This window comes from Gavia stellata, chromosome 2, assembly GCF_030936135.1.
Source record: "Gavia stellata isolate bGavSte3 chromosome 2, bGavSte3.hap2, whole genome shotgun sequence".
Lineage (NCBI taxonomy): Eukaryota > Metazoa > Chordata > Aves > Gaviiformes > Gaviidae > Gavia > Gavia stellata.
In genome coordinates this window covers 72,853,984-72,875,266 of record NC_082595.1, presented here as the reverse complement: position 1 = coordinate 72,875,266, position 21,283 = coordinate 72,853,984, and the positions used below count along the sequence as shown (strand labels likewise).

General features: G+C 40.9%; 2 protein-coding genes across 3 annotated transcripts in view; one reads left to right on the top strand and one right to left on the bottom strand.

Annotated features, from left to right (window-relative positions):
- ZNF292 (zinc finger protein 292) overlaps nt 1-10,238 on the top strand; it is a 54,703-nt gene extending 44,465 nt beyond the window's left edge. Inside the window, exons 7-8 of the mRNA XM_059833806.1 lie at nt 908-1,049; nt 2,778-10,238. Of these exons, the coding sequence (XP_059689789.1) occupies nt 908-1,049; nt 2,778-9,959 (7,324 nt within the window). The 3' untranslated portion in view covers nt 9,960-10,238. The remainder of the gene's footprint in view (nt 1-907; nt 1,050-2,777) is intronic.
- Nucleotides 10,231-17,498, bottom strand: GJB7 (gap junction protein beta 7). 2 transcript variants are annotated; one of them, XM_009814705.2, is made up of 2 exons: nt 16,802-17,498; nt 10,231-11,200 (listed from the first exon to the last, which is right to left on the bottom strand). In XM_009814705.2, the coding sequence occupies exons 1-2, from the start codon at nt 17,496-17,498 to the stop codon at nt 11,103-11,105; spliced, it is 795 nt and encodes a 264-aa protein (XP_009813007.2). In that variant the 3' UTR covers nt 10,231-11,102. The 2 variants fall into 2 exon arrangements, with proteins under 2 accessions (XP_009813007.2, XP_009812999.2); XM_009814697.2 differs by lacking the exon at nt 10,231-11,200 and having other exon boundaries at nt 16,701-17,498.
- Between the last annotated feature and the right edge of the window lie 3,785 nt (nt 17,499-21,283).

The window sequence follows — 21,283 nt, the reverse complement described above, 5'->3', positions numbered from 1 at the left end:
CTTTTAGTGCCTAAGTACTGTTCCCATCTGTCCTTATTTCATAACACAATATTTCTTTCTCTAACAACCTTCTAGAGAAGAAGGGGCTCTTTACTACTACAACCAAAATAATAAGCTAGGTGAAGATACTTATTGTTTAGCTCTTGCTTTCATCAATGTGGGAACAAATAACTGGTCTTCATTGGCAGATACTTGAGCTGTCAGGGTCTGAATTTCTAACTGCTAACAGTTTGGTTGTACTTCAAAACCTGTATGAGTCCTGAAGGATTTGCTTGCTTCTTGCACCTCCTTGGTATGTGCAGCAGCAGGAGAACATCTGCTAATGCAGGATTTTGCTTTAACAGATTCTACTAAAGTTTTGGGCTTACACCATTCCACAAGGTACCAAATGTTCTTGGCTATTTGCACCTAAGGAGGAATGAACTAGTGAGTTAATGTAGATACAGTAATACTGTTTGGCTTTCAGGGCTAATTCTCACTAAATCGCAGTTAGATTCAGCTCTTAGAGCAGCTCAAGAGAGAAAAGCCATCCTCCTATAGCTGTTAGTAATTACTAATAATTCAGAAGTGTAAAATTTGAGTCTGTGGAGTGAAGAGTAAACTACTTTGCTTGACTTTTTTTCAAGACCACATCATGAGTCTGTAAATTATGTAGCATAAAGTGTGGTAACACTGATTTTATTCTGATCTGCCCTTCTGGAATTGAGTCATTGTAATAATTTTGAAAATTAGATTCCAATAATGTGGGTATATTAATAAAAGCTTTTCTCTATAAGATAGGGTGTGAATAAATTCAGATTTTTTTCCTTTCCCAAAGACACAATAGAAACTGTTCTCAACCTTGCATTTCTTGTTACCAGATTAGTGGTTGAATTGCTGGCCCTGAAATATTGTTCTCTTGTTCTAGGGAACTGACTCTTTTCTGGAGTAAACTGCAGCAAAGGGTAGAGCCTTCTATTCAAGTATATCTAGAGAGATGTCGTCAACTTTCTGTGCTAACTAAGACTGTTTATCACATTTTCTTCCTGATTAAAGTAATTAATTCCGAGGTAAGGATACCCCTGAAAGAATATTTTTGACACTTTAATGGAACTGTAATCAGGAAAATTTATGAAAGCTGGTTAGATATTCTATCTCTTCGTGTAACATCAGCTTTGGGGCAGTCCAGACTGGTTTTAGGAAAGGCCGTAGCCACTTCCTTCTGCAGGCAAACTATAAGTTGATTCATTCTGAATCATTAAAATTTCTGTGTTAGTTTGGAAAAAAAAAGGGGGGGGGGGGATAAACAGAAGAGCTGAATGCTGCAACTGAGATGAAGGAAAAACTAAAGGTGACATTATAGCCTCTACTATTGTCCATGTCCTCTATATGAGGTATTTTCTGTTAGCAGGTCCTAACATTCCTCTTCATTATTTTCTGTATTTCAAATATTACAGAAAATGGAGAGGAAAAGCTTATGAGGAGAGGAAATGAAGGCTGTATATTAATATATAAGAAAATTACAGAAAGTTAAAAAAAAAAAAGCAACAAACCACAAAACCCCCTTTTGAATTGCTGCTAAGAATGCAGTTTGTGTCCATAAATTAAATACTTGCCTTTTGTGGACTTAGATCCAATGTTGTATTAAAATCTCTGTTCATCTATCTCAGCTAACCTTGCCACCTAATTTTCTAGTTTCCTCTCATTAGTAGTTGCACTATTTAATGTTTATAGCTAAATTGAGCTCTTCAGAAAGCTTTTGGTTGGGGGATTTTTGTAATTTGGTATATTAATTCTAAGAATAAAAATTCCTTTTTTCCTTTTGCAGTTTGTGGTATGGCTAATCATGGGCTTCTAATCTTAAAGATGATTTTTTCCAGAGACCTGAACTAAATTGGAGTTAGAGAGGGGGAGGAAAATAACTTTCATAGAGGCTTGTGATTTTAAGAGCTCTGTCTGCTCCATGCCATACTGATTTTTTTTTCTTGTCAGCTGTGGATCATTTCATTGATGGCAGAACTTGGAGACCATGTGGGTAGTAGAACTGTGGATTCATAAATTCACTGGACTTTGTTCTCATGTATACCACAGCCTCTTTGTGCATCCTTGGCAGCATAAGGGGACTGTGAAGTGGACATAAATGTAATTTATGTTGCCTGAGGGTATAAATGAGAAAAGACCACATGACCTTTGGAACACTTAAATGATGGAACAGTTAATTATACTTATTACTTTCAGTTGGAATGAAGCCATGTGTTCAGTTGAGGTCAGTTGATTTTGAAGTGACATAATCTTTAAAAATAAACCTTTATACTTTAAGTGATTTCCAAATTATAGATCTTTTTGAAGATCACGTGCTTCTCTTACTTTAGCTGTAGCACATTTTATCATTTGAATTCTACCCAGTGTTAACTTAATATTCCATAGAAACTCACCTCAAATAACTGTGACACAACTGGCAGGCTTTATTTCTCAGAAAAGGCTCAATATTGCTCTAATATGAACTGAACTCCTCTAATGTACAGTCCTAAAGTCCTCAGACTAGACAGAACATACAATTAATTTGTGTTTTAGTTGTATGTAAATTTCCACATCTTTTTAGTAGCATGAAGACAAATTATGCAACTTAGGGAATAGCATCTAAAGATAAACCACTATGTTTCTTAAAGTAAAAAGTATTATTATAAACTCCAGGTGGATTTTTTCTGACACTTAGGGTTGAACAATGATATATTTTATTTACAAATACAGGAAGGGTTATGATAATCTGACTTACTAAAATTAGTCTTGCTTTACAGATTGATGGTGCTGGACTTGCAACCTGCATTGAACTGTGTGTGAAAGCATTGCGCTTGGAATCCAGTGAAAATACAGATGTCAAGATATCTATTTGCAAGACTATCTCCTGCTTGCTTCCAGATGATTTGGAGGTTAAACGTGCTTGTCAGCTGAGTGAATTTCTTCTCGAACCCACTGTGGATGCATACTATGCTGTTGAAATGCTATATAATCAGCCTGACCAGAAGTATGATGAAGAGAATCTTCCAATACCGAATTCTTTGCGCTGTGAACTCTTACTGGTACTAAAAACTCAGTGGCCTTTTGATCCAGAATTCTGGGACTGGAAAACTCTCAAGCGTCAGTGTCTAGCACTGATGGGAGAGGAGGCATCCATCGTGTCATCAATAGACGAACTAAATGACAGTGAAGTTTATGAGAAGGTTGAGGATTGCCAAGAAGAGACTAAAGAAACTTCTGTGAATGGGCTTGCTGGCACTTTTGATGAAGCTACAAGCCTTCTTAAGGGTATCAGAGATGAAAAACAGAAAAAGAGGGAAATTAAAAAACTCAGAGAGAGGGGGTTCATATCAGCTAGATTTAGGAACTGGCAAGCTTATATGCAGTATTGTGTTTTATGCGACAAAGAATTTCTAGGTCATAGAATAGTTAGGCATGCACAAAAACATTATAAAGATGGAATTTACAGTTGCCCTATTTGTGCCCAAAATTTTAATTCTAAAGAAAACTTTGTTCCCCATGTAACTTTGCATGTTAAAAAATCCAGCAAAGAGAGATTGGCTGCTATGAAACCACTGAGAAGACTGGGAAGACCTCCTAAAATAGCAACTGCCAACGAGAATCAGAAGACTGATTCTGTATCCAAACAGGAGCAACGACCCATTAAGAAGAACAGTCTCTATTCAACAGACTTCATTGTGTTTAACGATAACGATGGGTCAGATGATGAAAACGATGACAAAGATAAACCTTACATACCAGAGATAGTGCCAGTTACAAAGCCACTACCTGTTAATGAATTCACCTGCCCTGTAACATTTTGTAAAAAAGGCTTTAAATATTTTAAAAATCTAATAGCACATGCAAAGGGGCATAAAGATAATGAAGAAGCTAAACGTTTTCTTGAAATGCAAAGCAAAAAAGTGATTTGCCAGTACTGTAGACGACATTTCGTAAGTGTTACTCACCTGAATGATCATTTACAAATGCATTGTGGCAGCAAGCCTTATATCTGCATACAGATGAAATGTAAGGCTGGTTTTAACAGTTACGCTGAGCTGCTGACACATAGGAAAGAGCATCAAGTCTTCAGAGCAAAGTGTATGTTTCCTAAATGTGGCAGAGTGTTTTCCGAAGCCTATTTACTCTATGATCACGAAGCACAACACTATAATACCTATACCTGCAAAGTCACTGGCTGTGGAAAGGTATACCGTTCTCAGAACGAACTGGAAAAGCATGTTGAGGATCACAACAAGCAGCCTGAAAAAGTGCAACAGCCTGAAAGCCAGACTAATCAATCTGATCTTAGTCAACCTTCTAAAGCTAATGAAAATACCGATGGAGTTGCTGTTAAAGAGGAATTGACATCTCCGGCTGACAACCAAAGCAGTTTTGCCGAAGGAGAAAACGTCATCTGGAATCAAATCAAAGCAGAACCAGTAGGGAATGAAAGTGTAAACACATCAGCAAGTATACTGCAGCAAAGCGATTCCTTGCCTAATGTTGGTTCAGAGCAGTCTCCTACGGGTTCAGTGAAGACAGAAGTGGCAATTCCAGCAAGCAGCGTTAAGGTGCCTTCTGTTAACCAGAAGATCCGAGAAAACTTTGTAAAAAGAGGTAAATTGGCTGCTACTGCCAGTAAAGTAGATACTACTAAACCTGGAGCCCAGCAGCTGTGCTCAGCAGTTGACTCTTGTCTTCCAGTTTTCCAAGAGAGAAAGGAAGAAGACTGTCTCAGTCAGACTCAGAATATTCAAAATACTTCTGAGACCTCAGACACACTAAAACCAGAAGCCCTTGAATCAAAAAGCTTAGAAAGACAAGTGAGCACTGTAAATCCATTCAGCATGCAGAGTCAGGCAGGATATCAAAACAGTGTACCCGTTTCCAAACTTGAAATTGAAGACAGTATTAAGGCTGCAGCTAATCTATATAACCTGCCTTTAAAAACTTTAGAAAGTATTACATTTATTCCTTCACAGCCTAACATAAATAGCTCTTTAGTTCCAGCTGTGTCACCAGCAGCCCCAATTCAGAAATTTAATTGTCAGGTTGAGGGGTGTACTCGAACATACAACTCGTCACAGAGCATTGGCAAACATATGAAGGCAGCGCACCCTGACCAATATGCTGCTTTTAAAATGCAGCGTAAAAATAAGAAACCACGAAAATCCAGCAATCTGCAAAATGTGCCGAACGATGGGAAGATTGTATATCTTATGCCATCACAGGTGGGCAATCCCAGTGGTGCTGCGTTTGCTGCACAGAACAAACCTAATTTGAATCCCACCTGTTCCAGTCAAGTGCAACATGTCTCAAGTACACTTTTTCCAACCCACCTAGAAAATTTGGCCAATCCTATGTTGCCTATAGTGGAAAGTGTCATAAATCAAAATTTGTCTACTCGTATTAAAAGTGAGCCTGAGAGTGTTTTATGTTCACAAATGGAAAATCTGTCTGGTGCCACTTTACCTTCCCAGTTGGACGATCTGGCAAAAACAGTTATGCCTCTGAATATTGATGGCAGTTCAGATCCTTTTCTTCCTTTACCTGCAGAAAATGGTCCAATGTCTCTCTTTCCTTCATCAGCAGAGAATCCCCCAAATTCAGTCTTCTCACAACTGGAAAATAACGCAAATAACTTTTCATCGCAACTAGAAGGAAACACTAGTTCTGCTTTCCCAAAGGAGGAAACTGTTGATCAAATATTTCCCTCACGATTGAGTAATGAAAATAACTTCAATGAAGCTAGTTCTCAACATCCAGCTTCAGAAAAGGTGAAAAAAGATCGTGGCCGGGGCCCAAATGGGAAAGAAAGGAAGCCAAAACACAACAAGCGGGCAAAGTGGCCAGCAATAATTAGGGATGGCAAATTTATCTGTAGCAGGTGTTTCAGAGTTTTCACTAATCCTAGATCACTTGGTGGTCACTTATCTAAGAGGTCTTACTGTAAGCCTCTTGAAGGATCAGAAATTTCTCCAGAAGGTCTGCAGGCTAATGGTCAGTCTTTGCTTGCCAGTATGATTCTTTCCTCAAATTCGTTAAACTTGCAGCAACCCCAGGAGTCTGCCTTCAATCCAGAGACGTGTTTTAAAGATCCATCGTTCCTCCAGTTACTTGCAGCTGAAAATCGTTCCACAGCCTTACTGCAGACTATGTTTCCACGGGCCAATGCAACTAATTTTAATACCAGTGGGAATGAGGAAGGAAATCAAATTATTAAACAAGCCTTGGAAACTGCAGGCATCCCGAGTACCTTTGATAACACAGACGTACTTCCACACATAGCTACAACAAGTTGTGTCACTGGTACGACTCAGATAAATGCAGCTGTTCTCCCCAACTCAACCACATCCCCTCTACTGCAGACAGTCTGTAACTCCAGTACCCTGCTAACAGACCAAAACAGGACCCTCAATGCTAAAATTCCTCCAATAAATGAATGCAAGAGTTTGCCTGTTTTTGCAACAGAGGACTTAATGCTGAAGACTATTGAAAATGGCTTATTGCCTAGCTCATTTTCTAATACTGTTACAGCAGCACAAAACTTTGCAGGGAACAGTTCACGAGTTTCAGTTATAAGTAGTCCCAAGAATTCAGGATCAAGCAACTTGAATAAGAAGGGAACCAGTGCTTCAAAGAGGAAGAGAAAAGCAGCTACACCCTTGCTTGCACCCAATACATCACAGAAGGTATCAGGAACTAATACAACAACAATGGGACTTCTAACTAAAAGCACTGGAGGAAACGTGCAAATACAGGGAGAAAGTTTTCAGTCCAACTTGCTGGCAAATTGTGGCTCTCAAGCAGTGGTGGAAAATCTCACGCAGAAACTCAATAATGTTGACAATCAGTTATTCATGGCCAGTATCAAAGAGAACTTCAAAACAAATCTCGAGGCTCATACGACTTTACCCCCTTTAACAGTAAAAACTGAAAATGGGGATTCCCAAATGATGGCTGTAAATTCTTGTGTGCAGGCAAATTCGGAGGAACAGATTTCAGAAGACAATGTTATGCAGAACTTTGAAAAAACCCTGGAAATAATTAAAACTGCTATGAATTCACAGATACTTGAGGTGAAAACTGAAGTTCAGGATACTGTTGCTGCTTCAGGACAGAACTCGCAAGTAAATAATGCACAGGCTTCTTCAGTTAATTCTGCACATAGTGTAAAACTACCCACCCCTGCACAGTTTGCCATGCTTGCGGGGAATGTCACTGCTGCAAAGAGTAGCTCTGCTCAGTCTGAGACATCTCAAAAGGATGATGCTCAAATATTGGAAATTATAGAGCGCTTGCAAAAACTGAAACTAGAAAATGATTCACCCATTCAGGTCTCTGAGACTGTTTCCCAATGTCCTTCAGCAGATACGCTAGCACCAGCAGTTCCTGTTGTATCAACTGACAATAAACCCCTCGTCCAGATATCTTCAGAGGCAAGTAACATTCAGTTTAGTGATAAAGTTAATAAGCCTTTTGTATGTCAGGATCCAGGCTGCAGTTATAGTGCTATGACAAAAGACGCATTATTTAAACACTATGGCAAGATTCATCAGTACACTGCAGAAATGATACTAGAAATTAAGAAACATCAACTGAAGTATGCCCCGTTCAAATGTGTTGTAGCTACCTGTCCAAAAACATTCACAAGAAACTCTAATCTCCGAGCACACTGTCAGCTTGTACATCATTTTACGACAGAGGAGATGGTAAAATTAAAAATTAAAAGGCCTTATGGCAGAAGATCTCAAAATGAAACTGTAAACACAGCCCCACGACCTGTTGAAATAAAAACTTTGCAGCCAGCAATAATAGAAAACAAAACTGCAGCTCCACTGGTCAAAGAAGCTCAGATGAAGGAAGTTGTAGAGCCTATAAAAGTCTTGGAAAAAGTTCTACCGGAAAATAATCCTGAAAGACTGGAAAAACCTCCCCAAGTGGTTTCTGGTCCACTGGAGCAGCATGATGCAGTCTCTTTTGGTAGTACACAGGCACAACCCAAAGTACGCAAGGTTAGGAGGTACAGGAAGGAAAAAGAGGAGAGAAAACGTAGGAAGCCCGTAACAACATCTCTGGAATTTCCCACTAGATACAGCCCTTATAGACCATACCGGTGTGTCCATCAGGGCTGCTTCGCAGCTTTTACGATACAACAAAATCTAATCCTTCATTACCAAGCTGTGCACAAATCGGACCTCCCTGCCTTCTCTGCTGAAGTGGAGGAGGAGAATGAACCAGGCAAAGAGGAACGTGATGAGATGGAAACCAAACCTGCTGTCAGAGAGTTCAGGTGTGAGGTGAGTGACTGCTCTCGCATCTTCCAGGAAGTTACCAGCTTGATACAACATTATATGAAGCTTCATGACATGACCCCAGAGCAAATTGGAAACATGAAATCGGCTCCAGAGGCAGGAAGGTTTTCTTGTGATCAGTCTCAATGTAAGTCTTCTTTTACAGCCTATCTTAACTACATTGTACATCTTGAGGCAGATCACGGTATTAAGATAAGGCCAAACAAAGTAGAAGATGATGGCGTATTCAAGTGTGACTGTGAAGGCTGTGACCGTATTTATGCTACTAGGTCTAACCTCTTGAGGCATATTTTTAACAAACATAATGACAAGCATAAAGATCATCTAATAAGACCCAGGAGACTGACACCAGGTCAGGAAAACATTTCAAGCAAAGCAAATCAGGAGAAACCACTGAAGTCCAAACAGAGAGGACTAAAAAACAGATCAGGAAAAGAAGGTAACAAGCTGTCAGTGAAAACAAAACGAAAGAAAAACATGAACTTGGAAAACAAAAACTCTAAAGGAATGCAAGTTCAGGAAAACAAGGCGTATTCACTGAAACGTGGCAAGCACGTGTATGCAATAAAGGCTAGAAACGATGCCTTATCGGAATGTACGAGCAGGTTCATAACTCAGTATCCATGTATGATAAAGGGATGTTCGTCCGTAGTTACAAGCGAAAGTAACATCATAAGGCATTATAAATGTCACAAGCTGTCCAAAGCATTTACTTCCCAACACAGAAACCTTCTTATTGTATCTAAAAAGCACTCTGTCTCACAAGTAAAGGAAGCCTCCTGTGAGCAGGAGGAAACTGATAAAAAAAGTGATGTGAAAGAGCCTGAACCAAGTTTGATAGTGAGCAATAATGATTCAAGCACATCTACTTTACCGCAAAAGGAAACTGAAAAAGGTGAGAAGGATGAAGTGGACGAACTGACAGAACTATTCATTACTAAACTGATTAACGAGGATTGTTCAAGTGCTGAAAATCAAGCAAAAATCTCCTCCAGTGTAAATAGTGACTTGCAGGAGAGCAGCTCCTGCCCCTCAGAAAAGCAAAAATCAAACAACCTAAAAAGAGCAAACAAAGAAAAAAATGTATCTCAGAATAAGAGGAGGAGAGCTGAAAAAACTGAGGAAGTACTGCCCATTGACGTGAGTAGCATGCATAGGGAGGAAGAGACTGCTGTTGCCATTCAAACAGCCGAAGAGCAACCTGCAGCTTTTGACTGGAGCTCATTTAAGCCAATGGGTTTTGAAGTGTCATTCCTCAAGTTCCTTGAAGAGTCTGCTGTGAAGCAAAAGAAAAACACTGAAAGAGACTACCATAGCAGCGGAACCAAAAAAGGATCCCATTCAAACTCACGGAAATCCAACGAGAAGACCTCCGTAGCAAGTAATAATGTCACTTGGTCGTGTTCTGAAACTGAAACCCTTGTACCGTTTGCCAACCCATCGCGGCTTCCATGTGCTGATAACGTAAAGATAGTTTTAGACAAGACTCTTAAAGACTGCACTGAGCGTGTGTTGAAGCAACTTCAGGAAATGAAACCTATCATCAGTTTGAGAAAGCTCGAAGGACGTTGGGAGGATAATCCAGAGGTTACAGCTGCAAAAGTAATTGTTATGGGTCCCGAGGAAGGGCAGTCAAAATACTGAAAACCTAATGTGTTTAACCTTGACCTGTAATGAAATTTATTTTGAATAGGAAGCCATCAAGCATGCTAGTAACTGTGGAGCTCTTTTATTTTGAAGTGATTTAATCTAGCAAAAAACATGACATGAGTCATGTAAATTTCTTATTTGTTTTTATCCCTATGGGACTTGAAGAACAGAGTAATTGCTTCGGTTTTGTAAATACTTGATCAAAACCTCAACTTTCTATCAGATTGTCCTTCCCATGAACTAAATCTTTGTGAGTTGTCTGTGATTGGTATCTTTCACCAGGTCACTGCTCATGTATAACAGTACTCTTTGTTTGTAGATACATTTTTTTTTTTGTATATATTTATTATTGTAAATCATTTGCTGCCACCAGCAGTCTGTAAGTCTAAACTATTAAATGACACATTTATATTTGGAATTTTAATTTGTAACTAAGTGAGCAAGTTTTTAAAACTGTCCTTTAATCATTTTAAATTAAGAACTTTTGAACTAGAACTAGCTAAGTCTGCCATATCCAGTTTATTTTGCATAAAGCATTTATTTACAGGAGAGGAGCTGGATAAGATCACATTTCATAAGTTAAACGTACTGATGCTCCCATTTTTGTAAATTTTAACATCCAGTATCTATGGATGATATTCATATGTAGTTAACTCATAAATACAATAGTTTTCTTATAGCTACATTTTTCATTGCTTTTAATTGGATACAAAGCATTTATGATTCCATAATAAAAATGGAAATGTGAATAAAAATAGTTTGCTACATTGGAGATTTAAAACAATATTTGGTATTAAAGAATTCATTGTGAATGTGATAGAAAATTAGTAGTGTGGAGCAGTGTATATATTTGAGGTGGTGATTTGTGAAGTAGCCCAGTATTGCCTTAAATAAAATCACATTTCATTTCTTGTTTTATACATGTGATCTTATAAAGGTTATTTTTGTTTCTGTAACTTAGATTGGTGTATAGTTTAATTTTTGTTAAAAAAAACAAAAAAACTTCAGAAACCGGTTTTGTAAATAGTGGGTTTATAAAACAGATGGTTTATTTTGATAATACCAGTTTGGTATCTATCTATAAAATACGTGAGTCCTTATGCCATACCGTTAAAAACTGAATAAACAAGGCACTTTTCAGAAAGGGAAGTGAGATTGTGATCTTACAGATAAACTCGGTGGTTGTGCTCTATTGGTGGCATAGGCTCCCTCCACGCTCTTCTGCCTCTTGCTGACTGTACCTGGCAGCACTCTCGCCACCTTTCTCTTTTCCACACTGGAACGAGCCTCGGAAGCGGTGCCGCTGGTGGTGCCCGGGATTGGAGTGATTTCTCTGTATGCTGCTAACTGAAACGACAGGTATCCAGTTTGTTGAGTAACCAAATGTGTGAATGCGTTGGTGGGAGCTGTCAGTACCCAGGAATCTACGATGTTGGTTTTCATGCGTGATTATGCTTAACTCGGATGGGACAAGCCAGCTGGATTGTGTGGTACCAAAAATTTTTCCTGGATTATTCTCAATACTGGATTGTGACCTACCTTCAGTAATATAAAACAGTCTTTATCTTGGGAGACATTGGCTTGATTTTTTTCCATAAACTTGTCTTGCCATGTAAAGCTTTGCATTAAATGCTACACTTGATTGCTCTTAAGCTATTCACATGGAATCTTTGACAGTTTACTTGAATATCAGTGCAGAGGGCACATTCCTACAGCCAAATGAAGTGACTTGTTGTGAGAGTGAGGATTACGTATGAAAAAGCAGAAAGGCAACAGCATTTCAGCTTGGGCATAGCCCTTGGTTTGCTATCTGGTGCTAAATAGCATACCTTCTCAGAAAGCCTGTGCTTCTATTTGAACGGAGGCCATTTACTCCTCCCACTTTCAGTCCCTCCTGACTGACTAAACTGATAATTCTGCCAAGTTAGTAAATCAAAGGTGCGGTCTGAGAATGATAAAACCAAAACAAATCCCTGTGTTTTAACTCTTAAGATCATTATAATCATTATAAGCACATGATGCCACGTTCTACCTACCAGAGGCTATGCAGTCTTCCTGGATGGAGTTGCTGTTGGATGCCAGCCACAGTGATTGTAGAGGGGATCATCTGCAGAGGAGAAGAGGGCAGAGAACCTCCTCTGCAGAGGATCCACAAAGCTCGCCTGAAATATCTTCTTTTCAGATGTACGTAACCACTGCAGTCACTGTCGGCAGACCTCACAACTGCTATTTTTTAGAAGGTATCTTTGTGTCGTGTAAGTTAAACAGTTTCAACATTGACATTCCCAATAATAGATACCGCATCATTTGCAGTTTTCAGACTGAGAATAGCGTACAATTATTTAGCTACACAGTGCTATACTAGAACGGTATTTTTAAAGAAAAGGAAAAAAATCCAATGTCATAAATATCCAGGAAATAATTTCTGGTTTGGATCTGAATGTAGGGTCTGAATTTCTGAGAATGAAATTTTTAATATTGTCTCAGTCTTATTCCAATTAAAGTGGGTGCTGTACCAATATAGTCAGTGCCCTCAATGGCACACTCCCTTTTAGGTGTGGGTATTGACAGTCTGTCCAGCAGGTAAGCCAGTATGGTATTTTTTCCTTTTTAAAAAAAAAGTATTTTAAACTTAAAGCTGGGGACCGAAGGCAGGGTCCGATTTAAGATGTCATGGACTGCAGAGGGCGCTGTGGTTTGGTAAAGCCACCTACAAAAGTTCCAAAGGAAGTAAATTTGCTATTTGCATTTAGATATTTTACCTTGAGTGATGTCTAATACCTCCTGCTGTAGTTGTGGCAGCATGCCTGAACTGACAGCTCCTCCGGAGCCTGGAGCCGTACCCCAGCCTTCGGGCAGGGTGGGGACCCCAGGGTGGCAGAGCCCAGCTCTACCATCACCACCTCAGCCTGCGGGGTGCCCCAACACCCATGGGTGCTGCCAGCCCCTGCCCCGCTGCCCGGTCGCTCTCTGTCTTCTCCCTTCTCCCCTTCTCTGTGTCTCTGTCTTCCAGAAGTGTCACCCATGAACTGTGGTATATTTGAGCAAAGACGCTTTCTTTGAAACCCCTTGTTACCATCGGGAATGTGCTGGCTAAAGCAGCAGTTGCTGCTGATGGGGAAGCAAGCAAATTAAGGAGCCTGGATGCAGAGTACGGACTCTTTTGTGATTGAGAGACATCTTTAAACTGGCAGTCAGCTTCTCTCGTGGTTAACTGTGTTGTATAAAGAAACCTTGTATTGTCTGAGCCCTAATTCAGTGTAAATAAGAGTAGTGGGCTTGTCCTCACATGTTTTGGGGTGGTTGTTCTCAGCAGGATGGGGGGACCGTTGGTTCTAGAGCATTCTTTGGGGTGTGCTGTCTGAATGTAACACTGAAAACAGTCATTGGTTCAGGTGAGGAAAAGTAGTTGGCTGTATTCTTGCAATTACTTTCTGTGCCAAAGAATTAGTATGGTTGGGGCTCCCACCTGCACAGGCACACTACCCTGAGGTTCAGGCCCCCAGGGCTAGAGGAGTTCACTGAAGCAGGAGTTGGGGCAGCAGCTCCTGCTCTTGCCCTGCTTCCCCCCCCCCCAAACCTCATCTGTCACACGGCAAGGAGAGTACTTGGGTTTTAAAGAAAACAAGGACCTATGTAAGACTTGGATCTTTTAATGTTTGCAGAGATGTTTTGAAACATGAATGAGGTAAATACTTTTGTACGAATGTGCATGGAGTGATCATGTTATTTCTGCATTACGGTATGGGCTCAGACCAGCTTCCTACCAATTGCTGTGTGCTCAAGGCTCAAGGAGACTGTACTTTAACGCTTTAAAAAGAAAAAAACATAGCACTTGAATTGAAATTTTGTTAATTTTGTCTGAGTGACTCGGAAGTTGAATACACGACAAAGCCCTTAAACCTTTAGTTTAAGGACCGAGTCTACAAACTCATTTGAACCAAAAATGTAAGAGCAAACAACTTCAGGGATGGATGGATGGATGAGTAAAACTTAAACTGGAGCACAAAGGAGTATAAAGGTGGGGAGAAGGCTGTGGAAGGGAAGGAGCCAGTAAAAGACCAAATGCTGGCCAAGAGCAGGGTTCAGAAAGTAGATAAACTCTGCTCTCTTGGGTTAAGTAAAATCTGACAGAGCTGCCTTGTGTGATGCTCGTTTCCTTTTCATTAGTGTCTTTATCAAACACTCCTTTAATTTTGCAGCACATGGTATAAAAGCCAGCTGGCTGTTTGCTACCAGTGAGCTGGGGGTTACACAGAGTTGGTCCATAATAATTTTTCAGAATATTTCTCATGTAAAGTACTGGCTTAGTCAAAACTGAAGTATCCTCTGAGACTTGAAACCTGTTGCTGTTGGAATTTATTTATCGTTTCGTGGCTGTTGAAGATAGAAATTAGAGATAAAACCTTGAATATACATTCCAAAGAATTAAAGTTCTTGTTTCACAGGAAAATTTTTGGTCTAAGCAGGAGGCTCTGACCAGCCACAGAGCTTTAGGGGATGGTCTAAAACCCTTCAAGCCCTGACTTAATATACTTTTTTATTAGAGAGCAGCTAATGCAAATTTAATCAGAAACCTATGTTGGCTAAACTCTGTTTGTTTCTCTTTGTTTTCTCTCAAATAAACCTTGCTTTAAAAAAATTAATAAATACTTTTTCATTAATGTGTTGTCTTAATGTCTGTCCTCAATAATTAAAAACAGTCATTTTGGAAGCATTTTTTATTTTCATAGCGTTGCTATTGTCTTAAAAATGATGCATTAGGGTACAAAAGGGCCAAGATAATTTTGGGGTTTGTTCTCAGTTACTCCAACTGTGTCAGTCTCAGTTACACAGGGCTGATGGACAATGGTTTTGCTTAATGCACTGCTTGGTGGGGTTTGTCCAGCAGCTGCAAAAGAGTTTCTAACTGCATTTCTGTCATGAGACGCATTCTGTGTATGTAGAGATTTACGAGAAAATGTTCTAAATTGTGTAAAGCATGTTGTCTCGATATACGCACTGATTCAGCGTCACTCGAGATGTAAAACTTTTAACTGGCCACAAGCTGGCATCTGAGGGGCTGCTGTTAAGTTCAGCAGCAGCAAATGTATTTTCACCTTTTATAAAAGCAGGCTTAATTTAGCAAAAAACCTTGAAAATCACAGTCATTAGTTCTTAAAAGTTAATTCTGTAACTGCTGCCCCAGCACTCACAAAAGTAATACTTCGTAACAAAAGCTGGGGGGTTTTTTTGGAGTGAGAAAATAGTTAATGTGTTTTTGCTACCGTTTCCTCCTCTTTATCCTGGCACAAAAAATAAAATTGGTTGACCATTCAGGCAGCAATAATAGTTAACATGCTTTTGCGACTGTTTCCTCCTCTTTATCCCAGCATGAACAATAAAATCAGTTCAACATTCAGGCAGCTCCACTTACTGCAGGCAGTGTTTTTCTCTAAAGGGTGTGTTTTGGTCAGGCTCAGTACTGATGTATGTCTGAAGGTCTTTCATCCCAGCAATGAAAGGAGAACAACATTACCCTGAAATAAGTCTTTTTAGGTACTTAATCTCTATCATCTCAGAAGTCTAGGTTCAACAGAAGATACATCTTAGCTAATTTCTGTCCCTTTCCTGTTAGCCCGAGTGATGCACATAACAAAGAGCAGAGATGCGTGGTGTGTAAGAGATATTCTGAAATTTGGGGGGAGGGAGTAGGTGATTCTTTTTTACTTTGTTTCTACTGGGGGCTTTTCATATTTTTAGATTTCACATGTTCTTCTGTGGCAGGGAAATCTGCTGAAGCAGTAGCAGCCTTCCTGAAGGGACCAGATTCCAGGCTACTGAATACCAGGACTGCTGGCTACTGTTTTGCTGTATTGTGCAGTCTACATTTTTCTACTTGGATCCTAGGGAACTGGAAATGATCTTTTCCCTTAAATGCCACAGCCACGGAGCAGAAAAAAAGTCTAATGACTTGGGAGCTGCTCAGTGCAGGTAACCAGGAGTTAACTCTCTAATCTGGTATACGCTGCCTGCACAAGTTTGAGCAAGTACCTTTCCTTACAGGATGTGTTCTGATGATAAATACCCTAAAAACTGTGAAGGGCTTAAATACCTCCAGAAGGAGGTGCTCCACAAATACCTAAATAACCAGGTCTGTCTTTATCACCATGGGCTAAATTAGATGTGTCCACCTCTTATTATTTTTCCTTTATTTTTAAGACGTTTTACAGTAGTCCAGCGGAATGGGCTTGTGACCATCCAGCTCACTTCAACACCAGCAGCCACTGTATGCCAGTGCTTTCCGATCACTATTTCAACAGCTATTGGATCCACCCACCTGACAAATGCTGTACATCCCCTTCCTGTTCACCGTCTTAATCAATCCCAGGTTCTTCCAACTCTGCATATGAAAAGCCTCTTTTTGCTTGTACCAAAGCAATTCTGTGTAATATTCAAAACACAACTGTTTGAGCAATTGTTTCAGAATGATTTATCATAAGCATCTGTATTTTTATTAAAACTTCATGGAATTTTCAGACTTCTACACCTCTTGTTTCAACATGAACAGATCTAGATGATTCTATGTATGACATACATAACGCGACTGAATTTATCCACTCAAGTGAGGGGGAACTAATAGAGAAAAAATATTTCCTACCTAACTATAATTTCAGTTCTGTAAAGCACTGATTGGAAAAGCAATTCACCAAATACAGCTTGTGTAACAGGAAGGTGATTTCTAACCTCCTCCTTTCAAGTCAAGGGGGAGCTTTTTTCACGTTTGTCTTGTATATTCAGAGGCAAGGATGGGGAGCTGTCGTGGAACCGTCCTGCAGCTGCTGCTTTGTCATGACCGGTGATTTCTGATTTGTGGCAATCACTTTTTGAGACTTGACGTTGTTTCTTGATGTACCTCTTCAGATAACATTTTATGGAGTATTTGAAAATGAGATAACTCAATTCACTTAGATTTAATACAATGCACAGGCATGAAGTTGCCACCAGAAAATAGAGGAAAATCATCTTCTCTGTGGGTTTGGAAATATAGCAGTCTACGGTATTGGGACATGGTCTTATGTCACATTTCACAAGACGTGGTACTTTGAATCCGTTGTACAATTTATAAAATAGAACAAGAAAAACTATTTCAAATCCTGTTTTTAAAACAAGGCTGATAAGGTAAGTGCACAGCAATCCACCATCTATCTCTCCTGGGCTTTTATAAAGTTTCTGGTTGTGGTGTTTCTCCCTGTTCTCTCGGTAAGCAACATGAAAAACAACCAAGAGGGAAGGGGTGGAGACAATGATTAATTGTAAAGCCCAAAGTCTGATGTGGGAGACAGGGAAAAAATGGTCAAAGCAGACATTTTCACAACCAGGCTGCTTGATATTGCATTCAAATTCATCGTGGTCATATTTCCAGATGTTTTCTGCGGCCGCAACATAAACCAGTAAGCGGAATATGAACACAACTGCTACCCAGATTCTTCCAATTCCTGTTGAATATTTATTCACTCCACTCAGCAGATCACATAGGAATCCCCAGCTCATTTTTCTTCTCCAGGAAGGAAGGAAATGCTGTATCAAAGAAACACAAGCTCAGAGAGATGCTTTTTCTTGGGTGAAGAGAAATGAGAAGTTCATTCAAAATGAAATATAACCAGTAGCTGAAGCAATTTAAAATGATTAAGCATTTGGAAAGGAAAACAACAACAAACTGCTCTTAGTTCTGATAATTTGTACCTTCTGAGGCTATTACACAAAATGTATTTGCTGTTAGAGTAGGTTTTGTCAATTAGGCTGAAACTTAATCATTCTGCTAAACTGTCCTCTGTAAGTAAATGTGCCTGTTCTTCCCAAGGATCTCCTGGGTGTCAGGTAGAGATTTCTCTGGCGAGTTCAGGCTAGCACTCTACCACTGAGGTACACTCAACTTAGCACTGTCAGTTATGCAAACGCTAAGCACAGTCAAATCGGATTTCACTTTCAAATTTATGTATAGGAGCCACGTGTCCCATAATAAGTTGACTACCAAAATGCAAAATGTTTTCTTTTTGCCTGTTGTCTAGCTTCTCGGTAAACTTGTGCAATATTTAAAATCCTGTCCTGCTTCACTGGATTTTATTTGTTGTATTACTTATCATTTAAGAAATACACTAAACTTTACTCCAAGAGTGTTTTTATTTTAGAGTTTGTCTTCTTCACAAGTCTTACCCTGTCCTAGCTCTGAAACGCTTCTTTTGGAAGAGCTGCCTAAGGAGCCATTGGCAGCCAGATCCTCTTCAATGTCAAAAGAGGACCTAAGATAACCACCAAGAGCAAGCCCCATCTCTGAGGTCTGCATGGCTCTCGGAGGATACCAAACTCCTTTGTTTTGTTAGAGCAAAAAGTAAATATATTGCCAGGAGACAGAATGGCTGGGAGACATGAGGAGGGAAATCTGGGAAGTTTCCAGATCTGTGTGTTCTGTCATTTAATGTCCTCATCCCATCTACTGCTCCTGCAACCTCTGCCTAGCAGGAGAGAAAATGTAGTTCTCTGTGGCTGCAGCGGCATATGCAAATCCCGCTGCCACTGCCATAGCTGCAGTTAGCACTGATGTTTGAGCAAGTCCATCAACTGGCAGGTTTGAGTACGAGTAGTAATCAGGCCATAGCATCACTAAGCTCAACACAGATGGAAAGCTCATTACTTCTTTTGCTGTCCCTTGATTCTGCAGCCCACCATGACCTCTGCCTATGGCCAGGAAAACAAGGTTATTTGCCTGTTTGGGTATTCCTACGCTGCTACCATTAGAGCTGGTGTGCTGGTGACTTGAGGAACTGAGGGACAGCTGCAGGAATGAATATATTGCTGATTTATACTGGGAAGGATGTTGAAAAAAAGATGTTCTCACGAAGAATTGTTACCAAGCTACTCCTTTATGCTGCAGGTAAAAAAGATTACCAGGGGAATATCAGTTATCTTATATCCTATCAGACATATGCTTATATGCTTTTAAATATATTTGGCAGGGTAGTGACTTTGTCATTAAAGAGTTATTTCTGTCCTCCATGTCTGCAATTAGAGCCCAAGCAGAGGTTTAAATCAAGCTCTTCAAGACATCAGCACTAGGGTTTTAATGCTTTCTAGACAAGTAATACACAGTCAATACATCGGTCTCAAAGGAGCTGAATAGCAAAGCGTGAAGATACTACTATGTAATAAATCACAGGCAAGGAAACAAAACATTCATATGAGCGAGCGTGGATATTAATATGTATGAACACATCTTGTGGATGAGCTGTCCTCTGGAGTAGATTTGAAGGTAAACCTCAAAAGGCCTTTCCTAGGATTGTAAAATGTGCACAAGCACTATAGAAGGGCAGACTGAATTTTGTTATTCCATGGAAAATTAGTACGGCTGTGAGTGGGCTTTTGCTAATGGCTAGAAGAACTGCACCATCCCTTTCCAATGTAAAAAGCCGAGTGTCACCTGTCAATCCATGGCTGGAGTTACACCAGTTCTGACGCTCCAGCTGAACAAGTCGGGACAGAAATGAAAGATATGCTGGGTCACCAGCAAGGCACAAAAATCAGTAGGAACCAACACCGGTGGAAATCAGGCCACGGAGATACCTAAATACAGATTGAGAAATTTACCTTGAGGTCTCTTTTCCCAAAGCTGAGCTGCTACTTCCTTACCTGAGCAGCAAGAGGGATTAGAAAAGAACAACTTTACACCTGCTTTTGCCAGGCCCACGTTGAGGAGAAGGATGTGAAGAGGAAAAGAAAGTCCTGCCCAAAGAAAATGGAGACCAAGGATTTGACTAAAATCTCCAGCAGATCCTGAGCAATGGGCAAATTCTAGCCAGCCAGAAGATGGAATGGATAAGATTCCTGCAAAGCTACTTTGAAAGACAGCAACATATTCTGGTACCTAGATGTCTGGCAGTGAGGCAGCAGCGATTTCACAGGACTAAAGATGCCTCCTGGTCTATGTGCTCTGTTGATGAGAAACTGAAATTTATTAAAGGACTGCAGGCCAGGCCTTGTGGCCAGCCATGCTTCTGCAGCCAGAAGTCTGCAGAGCTTTGGTTATATTTTTCCACTTGCAGCCTCTACTTGATGTTGAGAAATGGTTGTATAGGACAACCTTCAAACACAAGCCCGAAGGGCCACAGAGCCTGCTTTGTGGTATTGCGTGGTGGGTTGACCCTGGCTGGACGCCAGATGCCCACCAAAGCCGCTCTATCACTCCCCTCCTCAGCTGGACAGGGGAGAGAAAATATAACGAAAGGCTCGTGGGTCAAGATAAGAACAGGGAGATCACTCAGCAATTACCGTCATGGGCAAAACAGACTCGACTTGGGGAAAATCAATTTAATTTATTACCAATCAAATCAGAGTAGGATAATGAGAAATAAAAACCAAATCTTAAAACACCTTCCCCTGACCCCCCCTTCTTCCTGGGCCTAACTCCACTCCCAAATTCTCTACCTCCTCCCACCAAGCAGCACAGCAGGACAGGGAATGGGGGTTGTGGTCAGTTCATCACACATTGTCTCTGCTGCTCCTTCCTCCTCAGAGGGAGGACTCCTCACACTCTTCCCCTGCTCCAGCATGGGGTCCCTCCCACTGGAGACAGTCCTCCACGAACTTCTCCAGCGTGGGTCCTTCCCACGGGGTGCAGTCCTTCAGGAACAGACTGCTCCAGCGTGGGTCCCCCATGGGGTCACAAGTCCTGCCAGCAAACCTGCTCCAGTGTGGGCTCCTCTCCCCACGGGTCCACAGGTCCTGCCAGGAGCCTGCTCCAGCATGGGCTTCCCACAGGGTCATAGCCTCCTTCGGGCATCCACCTGCTCCAGCGTGGGGTCCTCCACGGGCTGCAGGTGGATATCTGCTCCACCGTGGACCTCCATGGGCTGCAGGGGCACAGCCTGCCTCACCATGGTCTTCACCAGGGGCTGCAGGGCAATCTCTGCTCCGGCGCCTGGAGCACCTCCTCCCCCTCCTTCTTCACTGACCTTGGTGTCTGCAGAGTTGTTTCTCTCACATATTCTCACTCCTCTCTTCTCCGGCTGCCATTGCGCAGTTGGTTTTCCCCTTTCTTAAATACATTATCTCAGAGGCGCTACCACCATCACCGGTTGGCTCAGCCTTGGGCAGTGGCAGGTCCGTCTTGGAGCCGGCTGGCATGGGCTCTATCAGACATAGGAGAAGCTTCTAGCAGCTTCTCACAGAAGCCACCCCTGTAGCCCCCCTGCTACTAAAACCTTGCCACACAAACCCAATACATATTGTTTGGGTTGTAACCAGCACAGCTCCTCTATTCAAAGGAGCTGCAAATGTGCCTT